This window comes from Myotis nattereri (assembly GCF_964212035.1).
Source record: "Myotis nattereri genome assembly, chromosome: 1".
NCBI lineage: Eukaryota > Metazoa > Chordata > Mammalia > Chiroptera > Vespertilionidae > Myotis > Myotis nattereri.
The window spans coordinates 190,190,830-190,213,329 of NC_138075.1; the positions used below are offsets into that span (position 1 = coordinate 190,190,830).

General features: G+C 38.9%; 1 protein-coding gene across 4 annotated transcripts in view; it reads left to right on the plus strand.

The window, feature by feature from the left end:
- Window positions 1-3,467: 3,467 nt before the first annotated feature.
- Window positions 3,468-22,500, plus strand: part of EPHA5 (EPH receptor A5) — a gene marked incomplete at its 5' end in the record, with an annotated part of 343,025 nt that continues 323,992 nt past the window's right edge. For all 4 annotated transcript variants that reach the window (XM_081110179.1, XM_081110180.1, XM_081110181.1 and 1 more), the window contains one exon: window positions 3,468-3,648. In XM_081110179.1, the coding sequence (XP_080966305.1) occupies window positions 3,468-3,648 (181 nt within the window). The remainder of the gene's footprint in view (window positions 3,649-22,500) is intronic.

The window sequence follows — 22,500 nt, forward strand, 5'->3', positions numbered from 1 at the left end:
ATAATGCCATGGTTCAATGTAAGTATGCTAAATAGTATTTACATGCCAAGAAATCATCATATGATCGAATATAGCATCTCCTTTGAGATTGAGGCCCAAGCCAAACCACCTATTACCTTTTCTGATGAATACTCATTAGATCAAAAAAAAGAAATCACTTCCTTTGCTGTCACATGAGCTTTGTTTTACAGCTGTTCATTCTTTCAAAACTATGTAATAAATATTATTGAACAATCATGAGAAATGTGGCTATCATTTAAGGTGGAGAATACAAAGCATTTTGCATTCTGTATTCTCAGTCATGTAATGATTTAGCTATCTTGGGTAGGAGATGACACAATTACTCAGCATCATTATGGTGATGAAACCAGTGTTTCAGGTTTTCTTTGACATTCCTTGTTTAAATTGTCTCTTTAGGTCAATATATATACGTATAATTGCTAGGTGATTTGTTCCAGTTTTTAATGCAGAAAATATTGCCAGTTGTGTTGATTTACCTAAATCATAACTATGGATAGTTTGAGGAAAGCCAAGTCACCTCATTTTGGAAAAAGATTGGTCTTGACTCTCCTTGGACACTGGGTAGGATTTATTTATTTTTCATTTTATTAAAATATGTTTTTGTTGATTTTAGAGAGAGAGGAATGGAGAGGGAGAGAGAGATAGAGAAACATTGTCAGATGGAGAATCAAATCTATGACTTCTTGGTGCATGGGACAATGCTCAATCCACAGAGCCACACAGGTGGGGCCACAGGATAGGATTTAGAGGAGAGATGTGTGTTGGGCGGGGAGCGGGGAAGGGTGTTGATTTTTTTTTTTTTTTTTTTAGGAATATGTAGAATGGAGTGACAGATGTAAAGACAGAGAGGTACAGGCAATTTAGAGGACACTGAATTTACAGTTTTAGTCTAAAATGAAATAGAAAGTTTAAGCCCTTTGTAGTAGAAGTACTAAGTGCTATGCTGTGAAGAAATGGAGTAATTTTGTAGTCAATAGCACATAATTGGAGATAGATGGACAGAGTAATAATATAGAAATGCAAAAAATATGGGAGAGAAGGGAGCTGGAAGATCAATTCCCAATCTCTCATTTTACTGATGAGGTTACTGAGGCCTATAGAAGGAAAGCAACTATGTGAAAACCCCATTCAACTGCCTATGTCTAATATTAGCATTCTCATGTATTCCGAGGCTTTAGATGACGTATTTGATATTCTGTTTAGATATTTGTAAATAACTCATCTATAAATTTAAGGGGAGGAGCTTACTTCTTGAATGGTCTTCACAAGGAAACATAAATCTTAACTTTGCATTTCACTGTGAGGCTGTTTGCCAAACTGAATGATTGATTGATGCACTGTTATTCCTCTAAATTTGTTTCATGCATATGGACAACATTGTAATAGAAATAAGCAGCTTTTAGATTTCTGGTGCCAAAATATTTCAGTAAAAACAGAAAAAGAAAGAAAGAAAGAAAGATGAGCCTCCACGTATTTACAAAATTGCTTTTCTGCTGCTTTATTCTTACATCTTTATTGCAAATATTTAAACAAAAAAAGCAAATGTCATCAGCTAAAGATTATGAGAAATGTCTTGTGCAGGCAAACAGGACTCTAGATGTCAAAGCCGTGAGCAGATTTCCCTTTATTGGGTGTGTGTGCAAGCCCAACCTTTACAATAGTTACTACACACCAGTGAAACAAAATACCTTTCTTCTGAAGTCACACTTGTTTGTAACTGCTTTCTTTGCACTCTTTTTTCTTTTTATGCCAGTATACTAAAATTGCCCTTTAGAGGTATCTCTTTGAGAGAATTAATGGAAAATTGAAGAAAATATTAAAGCAAGAGTCGACAGATAGAAGTGAAGCATAGAAAGTTAATTGTTTTAAGTTGGTTTTGTCCATAATGAATTATAAGTCTCTCAATGCAGTAGAACACGAAAAATTAAAATAATTATTTTTCAAAAAGCTGAAATGATTTGACCCGTGCCAGTTTCATTAGAATTAATGACATGGACCAGCATATCATATAATTTCTCAGATACTAAGACATTCTATCAATGAAATTGATGAATTAAGTCATCACATCTTAAAATACCTGGTACACTACAAATCTCATTAAGCCAAATTCTTGGACTCCCCGGAATCTCAATCATAGCAATGGTGTCTAAATTCAGAAATTCTACCATTCACTTCTGAAGGAAACGTTCACTAATTATCCTATTCCAGCAGCAAAAGAATTGGAAGCACAGAAAGGGTGAGCAGCAGTAAGCGACATAGGTGTGCAAGAAACGAGCCATCCACCAGCGGAGCCTGCGAATGCGGGGCTATGTTCCCACCAGCTTGTTGATGCCACAAGCCTGTGACGGGCAGCAGGCAAAATGCCAAACCCAGGAACCCGCTTCTCCAGGGGCTGCACTGAGCCAGGGCTGATTTCTCTTCCGCCTCCCGGGAGCCTGGGTCCTCGCTGGCGACCTCAGGAGGATGCTTCGCCCTCATTATCCTGGGAGGGTGACGCGCCTTTCCCGGAGAACGCTAGGCAACCCTCACCACGGTAGCAGCCAGATGACTTCCCTCCGTGGGTGTGTGACTTCGTCCCAGCCACTCACACGTACAGTAGATCCTCGCTGGCGGGGCTCTGCCGGCAGCAGCGGAGGGCGGGGGAGCTGGGAGGAGGAGGAGAGAGGGGTGGGAGGTGCAGAGCGGGTAGGCGGCGGAGAGCCAGGAGCCCCAGACACAGCGGGAGCGCGCCGTGCGGTGCAGTTGCCACCTCGCCTCGCAGCCGCGCACACAACGCCTCCTGCCCGAGCCGCGCAAACCGCTGCAGCCCCGCCGCCCGGCTCGGCGCCCCAGCCACCCCGCGGCCGCCAGTCCCGCCCCGCGGCAGCCCGCAGCGCAGCCCGCAGCTCTGCCCCTCGGCCGGCCTCTTAGAACTCTGGCTCCTGTCCTTTGCTGGGCTCTCTCCTAGTTCCCCCACCCCGGATTTTCTCAACTCCCTTCCTTTATCCTTAGCCACCCAGATCCCCCGCTTCCTCTTTTTACTGGGGATTTCTTCTCGACTTAAGATGACTTGTCTTCCGTACCCGCGTCCGCTTCAGCCCTGACGACCGGGAAGCAGCTTTGATCTTCCCCGGGGGCATTCAAAAAGACCACAATCCTTAACATTCCTGGGAGGCAAAGGAACAGAGCGCGGGACCTCCTGGACACCCTTGAGTCCAGCCCAGAGCTGCACTATCGACCACAACTCGTATTTCATTGAACCCCACCGGAGAGGAGGGAGAGAGGGGTCGGAAGCAAACTTCATCCAGCCCAGAGCATCCGCGCTCCCCGCGTCGGCAGGAGCCGCGTGCGGAGAGGCGAAGACCCCGGCGGGGAAAGAGGAGCCGCCAGCCGCTCACCCTCTCGGCGGGGCCGGAGCCCTGGACTGAGCCGCGAGGGGCAGCAGCGGCGGAGGCAGCCGGGAGAAGATGCGGGGCTTGGGGCCCCGGGGTGCGGGACGCCGGCGGCCCCCGGACCGCGGCGCTGACTCTCCCAGCACCCCTGCTTCTCTGGCCGGCTGCTACTCCGCGCCCCGCAGGGCCCCCCTCTGGACGTGCCTTCTCCTGTGCGCGGCGCTCCGGACCCTCCTGGCCAGTCCCAGCAACGAAGGTAGCGCAGTGGGGGGGGGGGGTTGGGGGGGGGGGTGACCGAGGCGACCCTGGCGGAGGGGCGAGGCGGGGCCTGGGAGTAGGAGCCGGCGCGCGCTGGACGCGGCTGCTGGGGACAAAATCTCCCTCCTGGCCTGGAATGGGCACTTGCGGTCCGCTTTCTCTAGCCTTTCCCGCTGCCTCTCTGCTGTCCCTGGTTGTATTGTTTGATACGAGCTGCGGGAGTGCTGGCGAGCAACCTGCCTGTGCACAGAGGCTGGTTGGGGGGTGGGGGGGGGGGTGGGAAGTTGGGAGCCGGGGTTCGGAGACGGCTGAGACCCTCGCCAGGAGGCTGGGTGCGGCTGGGGCGCACAGGAAGCGTGCGGGGCAGTACCATTCCGGGTGTGGAGGAGTGGGAACTGTTTCAAGAAGCGCAGTGACTAGGACCTCGGGCGCGCGCGGTGGGGCTTTTAGAAACCGTTATTTGAGGCCGATGATGGGAAAGGTTGTGGGGGTGGCTGGATGCTTTTATTTGGAGGGAAGTGCCTCCGGGGACCTGTTATTTAGGGCATCGCCAGCTGCTATTCTGGGGTGGGTGGCAAGAGCTTTTATTCCCCAAGGGAGGGGGATGGCGAAGGACGGCAGGCGCTCTTCACTGTGGGGTGCCTTTCACTTTGGGGGCTCACGATCCCACTGAGGCGAAAGTGGAAGGAGGCTCCGAGGGGGTGGGGGAGTGTCGCTGCAGGGAAGTTGCCGCTGGACCGCACTGGGGCTTGTCTCTGTGTTTCCTAAGGGAAAAGTCGGCTGCGGCCCTTCCTTGGGTGCTGGAGTCCCTAGTGCTCCTCCCTACTCCCCGGACCCAGGAAGCTGCCCCTGCCGGCCGCTGGGAGGGTAGGGCCAGGCGCGGGAGCAGCACCTGGGCGGCGATCGGTGCCCGGGAGTGTGCGCAGCCCCGGGCCCGCCGCCGCCCCGCACAGCCCTGGGCCTCCGGGTGGCTGCGCTGGCCGCTCTCCCCGGACTGTGCTGGGCACTGGGTCTCAGCACCAGGGCGCCTTCCTCTAGGGTGAGGGGCAGCATCTCAGGTCTGACCAGGGCTGAAGGAGTTGTCAGCTCCACCAGGAAAACATCTAAAACCCTACTCCGTCGCCGGAGGGCTGGGATTTCGGGTGCCACCAGGGAGGCACAGAACCTTAAAATTGTCCTCCCAGTCCCAGGGCAAGGGACTCTGGGCCGGAAAGATGAGCAGCGGAGTCCTGTGTGTCCTCATGACTCGCACGGGTTTTGTCTTGGTTGTAAGAGAAGGCTCGGAGCTGGTTTTCCAGCGATTCCAGCTCCCTAGGAACCCTCTGAAAGCTGAGCAGATTGAGACTCCCATCCTCCTCCAGTCCATGAACTTCTCTCTTTAATTCCTAATTTTTTAAAAAACATTTATTTAAGGGTTATACGTAATTTGATCTGTCTGCCATCTCCCGTGTGCCTACTCCAAGCAATCTGCATTTCCCCCTTCCCCATAAACTTGAAAAAGTGTTATCTGAGTCGTAGTCCTTTTATTAACGTCTCCTGTTAAATTCATTATATTAGAAGTCCAGGGATTATAACGGGGTTAGGAGCCCTTTCATTAAATGTCTTATTCCACCGGAAGGGGCATTCCTGGTTTGGATTTAAAGAGTAATGGTTATATGCATTATTTCGCGTTCCTATTATATATACCCCCCCCCCCCCCACGGAGTGATGGGGGAAGGGGGATATTTAGAGATGAAAGGGAGTAAGTAGCTCTAGGTTAGAGAGGAGAATGCCATGAAGTGGTGCCCCAATGGAAACAAGGGCCAAGACTGTGTGAGGAGGAAGAGGAGGCAGAAGGAAATGGAGGGAAGCAGGAGATAGCGCTGGTCTCCAAGAGTGCTGTAAGTGGAACTAGACCTTGTGGAAGATAGACTGGCTGATTTCATAAACTTAATATCCAGGGTTGTATTGTCCTCACCCCAGCTAGGGGAACACACAGCAAAACTTGGGCTACAGTGAGATAGAGTGGCAGAGGTCTAACCAAAAATGAATGCTACTTTACCACCCAGTGCTCCCCTGAAAGACCTAAAAATAAAGGCATGTCTGCTGTTGGGAGCACATTTTGTAATGTGTCACTATTTTATGTAATTAAAAATAAAATCTTATTAATATATATGACTTCATCTCATTCATTCCATCTCTGCTCAGCAGTTTTCCGTCTTTACATTAGTACCATCCCAGACCTTTATGTATGTTCTTCTCTAAAATTTATGTTCTTTTCTTTTTGTTTCTCTATGACAGTGTTGCAAGTCAAACAATAAGAATAGATTAAGATATTAACAACAGCAGTCTATTTATTTAAAGATTCGGATTGGAGTTTTTTAAGCTTGTTTTTGATTGTTTATTTTTGGAGGGACTCTGGAATATCAAGGGCAGAAAGATGAATACTCTGAACCCATTAATAACATGCTCTTATATGCTTTGCTTTCTACAATCTATAGGTGCTCAGTGACTTCCCAAATGGTAGTGTATACATGGTGGGGCAAAAGTAGGTTTACAGTTGTGAGTATAGGACACACAGTTTATTTTTATATTATTATTCATTGTTGTATTATTTTCCATAGGAACAACTGTAAAACCACTTTTGCCCCACCATGTATATACCTTACATATGTATATAATATAATATAATGCTCCCATTATATGACAAAAAAATGAAGACAGATAGAAATGTGAGTTCACATTCATAATTTGTAATTATTTATAAAATTTAACTTCAGTAGACATAAATAGGCAGAATTGAAGAGAAAAAACCAAACATATATCTAGAATCTTGGGCTGATGAGCAAGGTTTGTTAAAATATGTTAGAGAAAAGACATTAAGAGGAAAATTTACTCTTTAGCCTGAATTCTAAATATATCTTTTGTTGTCTTATTACACACATTAGGCATCAATTAGGTGTGGAGGAAACTTTTGAACTACAATATAATACACAAAACTTTTTATTATAAAATGGTCCAGAGTTGTATTTAGGAAGGAACTTATCTAAGATTGATCAAGCAAAACTAATATTAGCAAGTGTATCAAGTGAAAATTTTAACAGATTTAATAAGTAAAGGGAGCCTGTCCACTGTTATGTATCTGGAGGTGGCCCTGAACTTATTCAATAACTTCCACTTTTTGCTGTCTGGAGATATATTTGTAAACAAGCATTATTTGACAAGTGGTTTTCACAGCAGGGATTCTGGGCCAATTACGTTGAACAGCTCTGCATTGAAAATGATTCACCCGCAGTGAATCAAGCTTAATTCATTGAAGCTACAGTCAGTAATGTCCCAGTAAAGTGCTTCTGACAGTTGTCAGCAGTTTGTATTTGAAAAGTCCAGTTTCTTGTCTCTGAATGTTTTGTATATTTGAAAAAGTTGGATGGAGGAGGTCTGGGAAGTGGGGGACATAAGGGGAAAATATTTGGGGGCTAAATTGTTTGAAAAACAATCATAACATTGTAGATGTTTTCAATGAAAAGAAAGAGTAGGAAGAATGTTTGTTTTAGGGTTTTTCTTGGTTTATAATAGGACCAGACCCATAAAACAGATTGGAGGACATAATAGATTTGTTAAACTAAATGGCTTTGTTTTGTGGCCCTGTCATCCTGTTGTAATTCATTTCCTTTTAGGTAAAGTGGCAGGACCCCACAGAAAAGGGACAGTAAAATCATTCCCTCACCAGGATGCCACTAAACAAAAAAGGAAGCCATTACCCCTGTTTGAACCATAGATTGTTGGAACTACAAGGGACTATGAAGAGTTTTGTTTTTTTACTTTGTAAACCAAGAAAAGCAGACAGAGGGTTGGCTCTTGAAATTTTAAGATTTTTTTTTTTTTGAGGTAGACAAATATATTCTTTGGTGTCAGGGTGACAGGTAAGAGGATTTCACTTTCTCATATTAGACAGAAAAGAGGGTGGACAATCCTTGCACCTGCCATGGAAATTTCTCTTGATTTAAAATATTCTTGTAATATTGCTGCTTGAATATACTATTTTTTTTATTTCAGTCAATTGATATGTGAAAAAGGTACATTTTTTTATACTTGGAAATGCTTTACTTCCCATTATTTATATTATTAGTAATCTACAAAATATGACCATTTGGAGTATTTCTACATAAAATATCAAAATAAGACGATCTAGCTATTTATTAGGCAAACATTCTCAAACTGTTTAAATATTAAACTTTATTCAGTATTTCTACTGTTGAGAAAATAACTATGCTTTAGTTATTTTTCACTACATTTTTATTGATTTACTTGAACCAATTAAATTTTCTCCGTTTGAAGTGCTTTTTAATATATTTGTTGAATAGTTAATTTCTTTTTCATTTGGAAGAATCCTTTCTACCATTGACTATTAAAGTCAAGTATATTAACTAACTATAGCTATTTTTACTTTAATGAGGCCAAACTTAATAATCTTTCCTAAAAAGGAAAAGTTTGCTGTTAGTATCTCAAAGGCATACCTAGTGTCAAAAGTGTTGATAACTCTTTATGCTTTATTTTTTCAATTTAAATTAGTAGATACATTCTATGTTACTAATGAAAACTTTGAATTTAAGTTAGCAGAGGTACTTAATTATTCAAAGATGATATGGCACTTTTAAAAATCTTAAAATAGTTTTCCAGTTGTTTTCATAAAACTTAAAAATTAACTAAACACTGAATATCCTGCCTTGTTTAAGTCATTAAAATTTTATTGCAGTATTTGTCCTTTTTTCAGAAATAGTGAATTCTGACTATAAAAGCAATTTGAAAGCTAAAACTGTAAATTGTTACCTTAGAGACTCAGAATGATCCTGCTGTTCTATTATCTCTGGTAACTATGTATTTATCTATAGAGCAAAATAGCTCCTGCTGGTATGCTCACATTTAGTTATTTTATGAAAACGTATAGAATCAGTTGGTTAGGTAGTGATTTCTTCAAAGGAGTTATCCTACTCTATTGTATACATAGACTAGGATAACATAAACACTCTTGATGGTAATTTTTAATTGACATAAAAAAATTATCAGATGTTCTACCCTCAGACCACGTGTTACACTTATGTTTCTACGAGTATATATATAAGAGGAACTAAAAAGTAAAATGAGTTCTAAGACTTTGGAAATAGCAATTAAAATGGTTCACATTTTTTACATAAATTTTAATAATATATATCTTTAATGTAATAAAAATGATTTATTCTATGAGCTGTATTGATATAAGAAACAGGTTAATAACAAGAGATCTCTGGTTTATACATAACAATTCTTAAAACACTTTGTAGCAATTAGAAAACTATAAGATCTGACAGTTATTCACTGTGAAAATCTTGTCTGAATTATTGGATCCATTGAAAAATTTTAAATGAAAATATAAGTGATTCACTTTTAAGTATTCATTTTTGAACTTCCAAAACAATTAGAATGAGTACATAGGGGAATCTCCTTTTATCATATACTTACTTTTGCTGATTTAGTTTCTGACTTTCCAGACATTTTTCTTACTCAGAGTTAATTATATAGATTTTAAAGTGTTGAACAAGGCAGGACTTTTCTTTTGAACAAGAAGAAAATGTTTAAGAATTTTAAATTTAAAATGTGGACAACAGCTCATTTTCAATAATACATTTATTAGCATATACAAGGTGTCATAATGAAGAACTTTCCACAAAAATACTAATAGGATCACTGATACCATAAATTGTTCTATAAGATAGGTATTTATAAATCAAGTTACATATAGATAGTAATAGGTGCTCTTGAGTATTAAAACTTGATTGGAATTTCCATCTTTTTTCTGACTATAGAATTAATATCTAGTATAATATGTATTCATTCCATTTATTCTGATCATATAGAATCAAAAGAAGGCTCTAATCTAAATTCATATTAGAATAACTATGAAAATAATTAAATTATTTAAAATATATTCCTAATTGATGAATTTCATGAGAAATAGAGATTTTTAAATTCTCCTTAAACTTCTTTCATTGCTATCATAAAAAAATTGCCTGTTATAATCGGTCACTGTAAAGCAAAAAAATAAACAAATAAAAAGAAAAAGTGTCTAAGGTACATTAACAATTTGAATTGTGTCTGGTGAAATGTCTGGCAATTTATGATCTTGCTCTTTTGTTTTGTTTTGTTTCTAAAAGTTCAAAATTTTCATCTAGTATCTCTAATAAGAATCCCAGGTGTTGCAAAATCATAAAATGAAATAATTTAGTAGGTGCACCACTTCAAGTTTTGAAAACAGTATGGTTAGCATGATGACTTTTATTAACTGCCATTTAATATTAGTATAATTTTTAAGTGACTGTTTTTATCTTTAGTGATTTAAAGAAACCATAAGGGGCCATTTTTGCTACTTAAAAATTGCCTAAAAATCCTCTAAAAAGTACATGAGCTTTGCCTTTACAGGCTCTCTTACAATCTATTCCAGCTATAGAAAACCTAATAGATTCTGTTCATAAATAAGCTTTTTTTCCAGCTCTTCTTTTTACTATAGATTCTCCAGCCTTTATTATCCGATCAGCGTATGTGTAATTTTGTCGAAATCATTTACATTATTTCTTAAATTAATAGAGAACTTTGTTGAACAAAGTTGACCATAGGTCATGCATTCTTTCTTCTGTATGTCCCAGCAACTCAGTATTCATAGCTTTAATTGTGGTGCATTTATGAAGCAGAGTGCAGTAACTTGGCCGGATGTTTGTATATGTGCACATGGACACATTTTGGGGTGTGTGAAAGGTCATGGAGAGGCTGGAAGAAATAGTGGGGAAGGATTGCAAGGTGGTATTATCATGAACTTGCTGTTAAATATGCTTAGGTTTTATTTTTATATTATTTTTTAAAAATAACAAAACTATACACACCAACACTCTTTAATTTTATATTTGTTTTATTTTGACTCTGAAGATATATATTCAAGCCTCATGAAAAATAAAACTCCCAGTTCATTTTATGTCGTTCATTTAGGTGTTTTTTGCTTTTTTTTTTTTTTTTTCTATTTCTCTGTAAGCCGTGTTATTGAGTCATGCCAAATAGTTGTGGCATTAGAGATACCCCACAGATTACATAATTGGGATTAAACTATCTGTGATGATTCTAATTCTGTTTTAGTGGCTGGACTATTGCCCAAGCCATCTTCTACTTTTATCACATATGTCTTTGCTTCTAACTAAACTAAGCCCATAACTCTGTTAAGAAGATGATTTGGTATTAAAACAAAATCAAAGAGCCAAAACCTGAAGGTTAAAATATTTTGCATATGCTTTGTGAGAAAATGTTCCTACTTGGAAACATGTTTTGGGCTAAGTATTGGAAGAATTAGAGAAAATACAATCTGTTCTTTTGCTCTGAGATGGGTAATGTCTTTTTTCTCTTATAATAATAAAACACTCATCTTCTTCCCCACCTTCCCCTTCTTCTTTACCTCCCTCTCTCCTTCCTTAATCTTTTTATAGGTATATTTTTATTTAGTACACTTTTTAATAGAAGTATAACTTACAGCAAAGTGCAGAAATCATAGTGTAAAAGTAATGAGGTTTCACTAAGAAGACATATCTTATCCTTTTTTTTCCTTTCCTCCCTTCTCCCTCCCTCCCTCCATCCCTCCTTCTGTCCCCTTCCCTGTCAGATACTCCATTCATACAAAGTCAAAACAGGATAAGAGCCCAGACCTGTTGTGTTCCAACACCTCAAAGAAGTTATAATTTCAAATTAGTAGCCTTCTGTTAAATAAATCATGGAACCCAGTCTCTAAAGGTAAAGAGTAGATTATGTGAAACCAAGTCATACATTTTTTTAGCTTAATATACAAATCAGAAGTACAAGAGTTTAAGGTGTCTCTGCCAGTTTCCTGTTTCTTATAAGATAGGTCACTCTTTACTTTGCCCTGGCTGTCCCTCCCTGTTCCTGGATGCTTGTTAATGTCTTTTAGGTGGAAAGACAAACTCAGCAGGTAGATCAGGCTGGCACCAGTTCAGCCCAGCAGTGCACAGCGGGAGCTTTCTCTGTGAGCCAGTGTCTAACTTTCATCCAGAGCTGGCCTTGTGTGCTAGCTGGACAGGTGAGGCAGACAGCCTGGTCCCTGGAATATGACAATGAACTTCCTTCTCCCTCTGAGTTTCACCCTAGGCAGCTTAGTGATGTGGTAAGTCTCCAACAAGGGCCTGAAACAAGCCTGAGAAAGTAAAGAAAAAAAAAATACTTGGAAATTGCTGTGTCTGAAGGATTTCATCCACGTCTAGTTTCAAACCATCAATGATACTCAATTTTTCTGGAAAGGGGGAACAACAGATTTAATCTTGCAGGTTTGGAATCACTGTGTTTTTTTTTTTTATGTAATTTTGTGAAACAAAGTAGGGAAAAAATTTAATGATATGAAATTACAGAAAAAAAAAAGAACAAGAAAGAAACCCCCACTAGACTAGACAAAAAGTACTCTAGTTTTTTTTGTTGTTGTTAGTGGTGTGTTTTTGTTTTTTTTGGAGGGGGGTGAGAGGATGCAAGTCTGGGGGGGGGGATGCGGGGTTAACTCTAAGCTCTGTGGACACTCATTTTGTTATTTTTCTTGACCTCAGTTCATTTTTTTTTTGTAATTTGGTACTGCCTACTTTACATAATTATTGTGGAGAACAAACAAAAGGAAACGATTTTCTAATTGGTTTAGTACCACACCAATGTAAGTTTTAGGAATGTAGCTGATTAAAGCTCTGCATAGTCTATGCATGTAAACACATGGCTTGCTGGGTAAGGATCAGGATATATGAAAGCGCTAGGTACAGCAGTTTTGTGGATTTAAGCTTATGTTATGTGAGGAAACTTCCTTAAGAAAAGGAATACAAAAATACCTTGCATTTGCAAATGTAACACAAAAGGAACTGCTTAGCTGGTGCCTTAGGGCCATGGAAATGGCCCATGTCATTGAGGGCCCTGTAGCTCACCTTTAATTAAGCTCACAATAATTGTGCCTCTCACTAGGTAGTGCAAACAGGGAGATGCAAACACCATGAAATGACCTCTGCCATATATTTATGCTATGGTCTTCAACCATCCACCTCAGATCCTGCTTAATTAAAATGAAGTGTTAAAACACACTTACAGGGTTATTGTCAAGGTAAAATAAGAATGTATGTAGTTGTCCAGCAAAATTCCTAGAGCAAAGCAGGCACACAACGCATATTAGTCTCTGTGTTTACCCACCAGCAAATATAGGGTATTTGAGATATGATTTCACAATCATAGTTTATCACTTCCCTTGCATTGGATGATTATAGGAAATCTGGGGCAGGAGAATAATCTAACAAAAATAATTGCATATGCAAATTTTTCATAGAGCTATCAGCCACATTATGCTGTCCTAATTTTCTGCTGCTCTCCTCATTTCATATTGAACACCAGGATTTGATTAGGAAGTGAAGGGTAATATTAGGTCTGATCAAATAATTGAATCGATACCCCCTCTCCCGGGAACTGACCTTTAGGGCACTTCACAACGGACATTCCATTTGCTTAGACCACATTCCACTTGCTAAGACCATTATCTCTCCCCTCTGGACTTTCCCAGCACCCAGACCTGCACATAGAATTCTCCACCCAGGAAAAGACCACCCAGAGTCCTTTAAACACCTCTGACTCCCCCATCTTTGGGTGCTGGCATGGAGCATGGGTTGTAAATGTTAAATTTTGCCTCATATTCCGCAGGTAGAGGTCAGATGTTGGTTTTTAGACACAAAATACATCAAGACATATCTTCAAATATTTTAGATACATTGCATGTTATCAATTTCACTATATATCAGTAAATTTTCAACCGGTGTACTGGTGTGCCACAAGAATTTTTAGAACATGAAATACCTGATTATTAGTCAGGGCTCTGACCTCTTTTCCCTTAGATGGTCAAATGAAAAAAAAAAAATGGCAACAGCCAACACAACAATAGCCATCCAGTGTGAATGAATCAAATTTATATCCATTATTTTGTCAAAAAAATATTTTATTGGTGTACTGTAGAATTTTAGTAATTATTTTGTGTGTGATATGAGATGAAAATATCTGCTATATATAGAGTAAAATGCATATATGTATATATATATATATGTATGTATCCATGTACATTTATATAAAATTTGACACCACTGTTTTATCATGAAATATATAATATTCTGATGTGTTCAATTGTATTGACAATTTGAAATATTGCTTGGAAATATAATTGGGTTTTTGTATTTTGGAAAGGTTTTAATATAATCCTGGGAGGGCTTTTTTTCAACATAAGTGAGCATAAACAAGTATAAGGAAGTTTAGAACAATGTATTTAGATTTGCTTATGGAATGCATGTGTGTATTTGCATGCTAGTGAGTTTATGCTCCTGTATATTGTATACAATAGTTATAGCTCACATTCATTATTGATAGACAGTGTGCCAGACATTGTGCTAAGTAGTTTACATATATATTCATTTTTTTCTCAAAATAAGCCTAGAAAATATTAATAATTATTTACTCTTATTCTCATTCTTACTTTATACCTGCAAAAAATGAGGCGGAGCATGGTTAAATAACTTACCCACAGTTATAAATCTGAAAGTGACTGCAATCTGCATTCAAACCCGGGGGGTCTGACTCCCACTTGGCTCTTGGACACACTGACTGAAGTACAGTAAAAGTGCACACAGAAATTCATGTGTAGTCCTAGGGATATTTGCTCTTATGGTCACTCATAGCTCCAATTTGCCCCCTCTTACTAAATACTTGATCAATTTCTGGTCATCAGGATCTTACACACTGATTAACCCTATGTTGACATTTCCCTTTTCATTACCCCAAACTCCTCTAGCACATGGCAAAATACACATTACTTCCTTTCCATTTCAGGGCATGTATCCTTTACTTTTTAAATTGCTTTTGTTACTTTAGTATATAAGCAACCCAGTGCTTAATTCCTAGCCAAGGCACACTCTAGACCTAGCCTTATTTACCACAAATCCCATCGAGCAACTCTCTTCCACTAAAATGCTATTTACCCTTGCTCTATTATTGGGAATACAGGGTAGTTCTGAAAACATAGGTTTGACTTCACTTGTGAAATTATATTTTTTAGACAATGCAATTTCTTGTAACAAGTGGACTGAAAGGTTCAGCGGTAAATATGTTCACTTTCTCTCTCCTCTCCAAGTCAACCCCTGGGGTGCATTTTTCTCTTTTTGTGCAGGGTTATATTCAATATTTTATAATCACTTCCATGTCGTTTATATTTTTAAAGTGCTCTATAGTTAACAAAATGTACTAACCTACATTATTCCATGAGAATTCATAAAAAATCCTATAGTATAGATTAGGTAAATCCTTGTTACAAACAAAGGAACTGAAACAAGAAAATGTGATCTATTAGAACAATGAGAACTAATTGCAAAGCCCAAGTCATATGACCACAGAAGGAATGCTCCCCTTCAGGAGGCGGTATAGCAGAGTGAGAATGCAGGTCTGGACCCTGGCTGAGTCATTTAGAGTGTGTGACCTTGAGCAAGGTCGAAAACCTCCCTGTGCCTGTGCTTCCTTGTCTGTAAAGTGGGAATATTAATATGGTTGGGACTTGTAAAGATAAAGTGAATTCACATCAATATAGTGGTTTTGTTTTTATTTGATTGTTTTTAGTCCTCACTGAGGACATTTTCCCATTGATGTTTAGAGAGAGTGGAAGGGTGGGTGAGAGACACAGAGAAACATCAATGTGAGGGAGACTCATTGATTGGTTGCCAACCAGGGCCAGGAATGGAGCCTGCAATGGAGGCACATGCCCTTGACCTGAATCGAACCCCGGGACCCTTCAGTCCACAGTCCGACGCTCTATCCACTGAGCCAAACCGGCTAGGGCCAATATAGTGTTTTTGAAAATTCTGATACATAATATTATATCAGTTTTAAATGTTACATGTGCTAAAAAAAATTGTGTGGTTTGGCACTCTGACATTTACCAAGGTCTAGTTTTCTATCTTAGTCAGTGAGTACTGTCTAATATTTATTATAAGTGAAAATGCCAGAAGAAAAGCACTTGACTTCAGTTCAATTGCCCAAGCAATCCTTGTTTACTCCCTGGGTACACCTTTCAATGGCTCTCCAATGCCCTCAGGATCAAATCTAAAGTCCTTGAGCCTGAATACAAAGCTCTCAGTGATATGCCTCTGGCCCACCTCCCCTGCTACTTCCCTCCTGTCCCTGCAGTCTAGGCTCCAGTGTGTGTGTGTGTGTGTGTGTGTGTGTGTGTGTGTGTGTGTGTGTGGTGAGAGGGGTTGGGGGTGGGAGGGGCAGACTTGCTCTCTGTGCATTTGGATTCTGGGTGCTCAGTAGGACACAGCTCCTCCCTTCACCTAGGTGACTTGACCTGTATGCCTGGGTCACACAGTAGGTCAGATTTCTCCCTAGTTTCCCCAATATTGTGTGCCAGTTCTTATTCTGTGAGGAGCATATTAAACTGGGCTGGAATTGAGTCTTGCCTTGTTTGTACATTTCTGATACTTGATCAGAATAGGAATTGTTATAAAAAATAAAGGCTAATCAGAGAACAAGTTTTTTTCTGAATAGATAATATCCTAACAAAGATAATATGATTTTCTAAACAGAGCATGTTAATACCAAGAAAACTAGCAGTAGTAGCAGTAGATTTTTTTTTACATTCCCTAAATGCATCAATATGAAGAAAGCTTTGCCTGTCTGTAAACTCAAAGAAAGTCACCCCCAAGTATGTTATAAAGATATGTTTAATTAATGAATGTTATTGAGTCACCTCCATGCTTCTTTAAAGACACTGCTTTTAACCACACCTAGTCCCATCTCATTACTCTTACTGGTAGAGCCAAGGTAGCTCTTTTCCTAAATCCATAACTAAAAGAGTTTAGAATCTCTGTTATTATAGAGTGTCTTCTAAACTGAGAAGTTACCTACTCCAAGATTATGTGATTTGACAACCAAAAGAAGTTAATACCAAGACATTTGTCAGTAGAAAACTTTGTTATAGATTTACCATAAGTATCAATGAGAAGAAAGTTCTACTGAAATTAGCAAACCACCAGAATAGAGGTCATAGATATCTGTGTTTTAATCAACTACTGCTTTCTGCGCCCCCTTTCTTAATATAAATTCTCAGAATTCATACAACTTGAGCCCTGCAAGCCACCATAAAATAATTTTTCTGCTTTAAGCATGATTTAATTTTACTTCTAGCAAAAACAATTAATATAAAACATCTGTTTCTTAATGGTTTAAATTTCTTGAGAGGAGATGGAATTACCCTTTCATTTGTTTTGGATTTCCGTATTTATTTATATCATCACTTACTTTATGAAGCACTTTAGATTTACAACTTGGTAGGAATTCTTAATATTGCAGGGAACATAGCAGAAAAAATGGATAACATCAACCATGTGAATAGAAGAACATTAAAAATAGAATTATAAGGAAATAAATTTAAAATGTTATAATAAATGGTTTTGTGTGTTTTTTTTAATATATTTTATTGATTTTTCACAGAGAGGAAGGTAGAGCGATAGAAAGTTAGAAACATCGATGAGAGAGAAACATCGATCAGCTGCCTCCTGCACATCTCCCGCTGGGGATGTGCCCGCAACCCAGGTACATGCCCTTGACCAGAATCGAACCTGGGACCTTTCAGTCCGCAGGCCGACGCTCTATCCACTGAGCCAAACCGGTTTCAGCAATAAATGGTTTTTTAAGTATAGTTTGGTTACTATCTGGTTAGGGCGTTTAATTCTAAACAGTGTCTGGTTAGTATATATTTTAATTAATCATCCCTCTTGAACATATTTTTATTTACTCTAAAAATTATGAAAAATATAGTAGAAATATGAGCGGTTAATATTGTATTCTATTGAGCTAATAATTTTTTGAATTGAATCTTTCTCTAGATTAGAAGGTTAATTATAAGAATTGCTATGAAGGCTCTTACCACATAATCTCTTTCAATTCTCACAACAACCCTGTGAAATGGACAACATTATTCCAGTTTACTGGTGGGAGATTGGATTTGGGAGAAATTAAGTAACTTGCTTTGTGTCACACAAGAAATAGACAGAATGGGAATCAGGTGTGTTTGATGCTGAAGCTCTTTGTTGCACCTATTGTGATAGATATTATTTTTATATAAATGTACTTAGTATTATGATTTGTATTTTATTTGTGCATTCCATCTTTCAAGGAAAGAATCATGTTTTATTACAAAAATTATATGCCTTATAAGAAAATCAATATAAAACAAATATAAGCAAAGTATATGGGGACATGGAAAACATATCAAGAAAAATCTCACTATCATCAATGCTAACACAATGGAATAGAAAACTTAAGCATGAACTTTCTGTTACACAGCTTTCATTTCCTGGCAGAAAAATCTGTCAGTTCATCAGAATAAAGCATTTTTCCCTGACTCTGGAGTTTGAAAGAACCTGGTTTCAGTGGTGTTTGTGTTTGGGGTATTGAACAATGTCCCAAACACAATGAAAAATATTCTTAACAATTTTCAAAATACGCATAATTGATTTGTAATAATAGGTTCTTATATAAGTTATTGTTGGAAGCCAAAGACATAATAATAGAAGTGGTTCTCAAACTTTTAAGCAGCAGAAACTCTCATTCAAAAGAAATCACTGTGGAAGCCCAATACACAAAGCAGTCAACAACAGAATTATTGGGTTTCCTGGACCTATTTTTACTTCCTCTTTCCCTTTCCCTCATCTGCTGTGGCTCTGAGCCATCTCTTTAGAACCATAGGGGCCATCGTGAGCTCAGCGTGAAAACCACTGTATAAAATATACAGGAAATGTTGTATAGGAGATCAGTGTGCTGTGATACTGACTTTTAGCTTTTTAACAATTTCACTAAAACACAAATTATAATATGCGGTAAAGTTTACTGTGAACCAATGGTGTCTAACCTAGAATTGCTCATCAGAGCCAACCTGCGAACATTGTTAAATGCAGTGGTCCCCCTGATCTGTGATTTCAATTTCCACAGTTTCAGTTACCAGTGGTCACCACAGTTCGAAATGTTAAATGAAAAATTCCAGATATAAACATTTTGTGTGTTTTAAATTGCCTGGCTGTTTTGAGTAGTGTGATGAAATATCATGACATTCAAGTCTATCACTTCAGATGTGAATCATTTCCTTTTCCAGAGTGTCTAGGCTGTATACATTCATTAGTCACATAGCATCCAGCTTGGTTATCAGATATACTATAGAGTATTGCAGAGCTTGTGTTCAGTTAACCCCATGTTACTTAATAATGTCACATTCATATAACTTTTATTACAGTATATCATTATAATCTTTCTATTTTATTATTATACTAGTGCCCCGGTGCATGGATTTGTGCACATTGAAAGGAAATTAATTAGAAGGTGGCCGGTGGGGTGGGACTGGACTAGATGGGCCAGACACACCCTGGAGCCAACCTCCCGCAGTCCCTGCCTGGCTGGCCACACCTGGGACAGCGCTACGGCTCCAAGGATATATGCAGAGTGAGCGGGGTCCCCTCCGGCAGGTAGGGTCCCTCAGCCTGGCCAGTGGAGATGGGGCCAAAACCAGCTCTCTGATATCCTTTTAGGTGTCTCCAATTGCGAGAGTATGATTCTCGGGTGATGCACCCCAGAATCGGGCTTCCTACACTCTGGTTCCGGGGTATGTCACCCAAGAACTGCCAATGCCAACTTATTGCAGCTCAGCAGCTCCTGCGTTGAGCATCTGCCCCCTGGTGGCCAGTGCACACCATAGCTACTGGTCAGAGTGTCTGCCCCCTGGTGGTCAGTGAGTGTCCTAGCTACTGGTCAGATGGTTGGATGGTCACTTAGCCTTTTATATATATATAGATTGTTGTTAATTTCTTGCTGGGACTAATTTATAATTTAAACTTTATCATAAATCTGCACGTATAGGAAAAAGCATGGTATATACAGGGTTTGGTATTAACCATGATTTTAGGCATCCACTGGGGGTCTTGGAACATATTTCCAGAGACAGGGTGACTGCTGTATACCATATCTGTATCCTCTTAGACTCACTGAATCAAATTTCATTAAAGCAAGTTCCCTGGAAATCACTAATTTTAGAACTTGGGAATCTGTAATTTTGCATAAATAATTCTGACTTTTGTCCCTGTTAAAGAACTCATACTTAGAGCAATTCAAAGGGAGATCTGGGTCTGGGACTGGTGCCATTCTGAAACAGTGTCAGTACCAAAATAAGAGTTAGCTTATCCAGACTTCTATTGTGATTTGACATTGTCCCAACAATCCAATTGCGTGATAGGTAGATTCTTCTCACTGAATAGGGCAGAGCCCAGTTCAAATGTCGTTTGACTCAAATTAAGTTTCTATAAATATCACTTGAGTGATGGGAATTTCTAAGATGCAATCTCCTGGGCTCACCTGATATCCCATCTTTGCAGATTTTCAAAGGGGACAGTGGGTTTACATTTTTTAAAACACTGCAGGTGATTCTAATGCAAGAGATTCTAATGAAGGTGATAGAAACACCACACTTAAAAAACAATGAAAAAATATGGCACATTTGTATGACTAACACTCAAAAATGCTGTACAAATGTTTGCTATTACTCTCAAAAGAACAATATGAAATTTTGTTAAGGCTAAAGGTGATGTATATTATTATCAGACTAGAGACCCAGTGCACAGATTCATGCACCGGTGGGGTCCCTTGGTGTGGCCTGAACCTCCTCGCAATTGGGAACCCCCAGGGGATGAAAGACTGCCAGTTTCGGCCCATTCCATGCAGGCCAGGCCAAGAGACCCCACTGGTGCATGAATCCAGGCACTGGGCCTCTAGTATGCATATAAGATCTTTGGTTAATCTCTTCCCGCCCTCCCTCCACCCCCTTTCCCTCTGAGATTCATCAGTCTGTTCCATGTTTCCATGCCTATGCATTGAGTATCTACCCCCTGTTGGTCAGTGCGTGTCATAGCTACCAGTCGAATGGTTGCTTAGGCTTTTATATATAGATAATATTATGCAAAACAAGAATATATAGGATGTTAGTGAATTGTTAAAGAAAATACCAAGTGCAAAAAAAATTAAGTGTAATTTGATATATAATCAGTGATATAGCCATTGTTATCAGAACTGATCCTCAAGGTGTATACTTTCATTAATATTTTCCGTTTATGTGTTCATATGCATTCCTGTGTTCCAAATGTTAATTCCGGTAATTATATCCTAAGGGAGTTTGCCTCCGGGGATATCAAAGGATTATTTCACCGATAATATAAATTTAAACAACTATCTACTCTCAGGCACATCTATTGGAAGGTTGGACAATCAGCAAGATATTTCCGGTTTATTCATTGGTATATCCCCAGGGCCCAGAACACTTATTGGTACTTCAGTAGATGCTTAATAAATGCAATGAATGAATGAATGAACCCTGTTCATTGCAGGTGTCATATTACATAGAACTGGAATAGATGTTAAGGCAGTGAGTTAGTCTTTTTCCTTAGTTGTTTATATATTATCTATATTACTTAGTATTGGGTTCCAGGTAATTAAAAAAAAAATACCTTTCCAACAGTAATTTAAAATGTAGAGAATTTAGAGGCCTTTTAAAAAATGTTTGAGAGAGATTTTTCAGAGTTAGTTGTCCAATGAATTGGGCTTAATGATGTCAACACAGAAATCATGATGACTTTTTTGCTTTACTCTCAAGTCTTGCCTCATGGTTGCAAGAAGGCTGGTGTATTTCCAAACCTCACATCCAGTTCAGAACAAGAAGAAAGAACAGACAAGAACAAAGAATCATGTCAGCTTCACTATTCCTTTAGCTAGGACAACAAAACTTTCTCAGAAACTGTCAGTGTATTTCAGTTTATATCTCATTGGCCAGACCTATGTAACAAGGCCAGCAGACTCAATGGAGGCTAAGATAATAGCAACATAATTATCATTATTTTCTGAGGCCAGTCATGACATTGTCCAGTACTGGGCACATTGCTACTCTGAACACAAATAAAATCCTAATAGCAAGGAAGTAAAAGGGATGTGAGTAATTAATAGGCATAAAACAGAATCTGCCACAATGCCACAGAAAATTGAAAGTATTTTTATTTTATTTTACTTATTTCCTTTTCCTTTTCCTACTTTGCAAAAACAGATTAGTCAACTACTGAGGTTATATCTTGACTAAAAATAGATTGTAGATACCAGATTAACTAGACAAAAAAGACCACTACTGGATCATCAATTTTATACCCTGTTAAAATATATAATTCATTGTATTTTAGTAGACTGACTTAAAAAAATACTTTCCTGCTATCATGAATGATTTTAGCTGTTTTGAGATGGATAATTATAGCTGAGTACTAAAATATTTATGATCAGACACTTAAAATTTGGGATATAATATTTGTTTGTACTTCTGTCTATATTGCTATATATTTTGACTAGTTTTTGTTGACAAATCCTTATCCAAAGACTTCTTATAGTATTTTTTTCTATTTTAGATAACAAAGAATCATTTACAAAGAATCATTATGTTGGGTTTACATCAGAATTAAGTTTACACAAGAACTAAGCGGCAAGCCTAACATGAGAATAATCATTCATGTTTGTTAGCAAAAATTGGGTCATTTCTCATTTTACAAAAAGGGTTACTGGGCCACCCAGTTGTTTGCTCGTTTTTGGAAATGTCATCACCCTGAAATACAGACTGTATTTGTGCATGTTTTTATCTGTTTTGGTGCACATTCAAATCTAATTATCATTTACCCTACCCTGAAGCCTGGAAAGCTAATAATTATATCGTTTG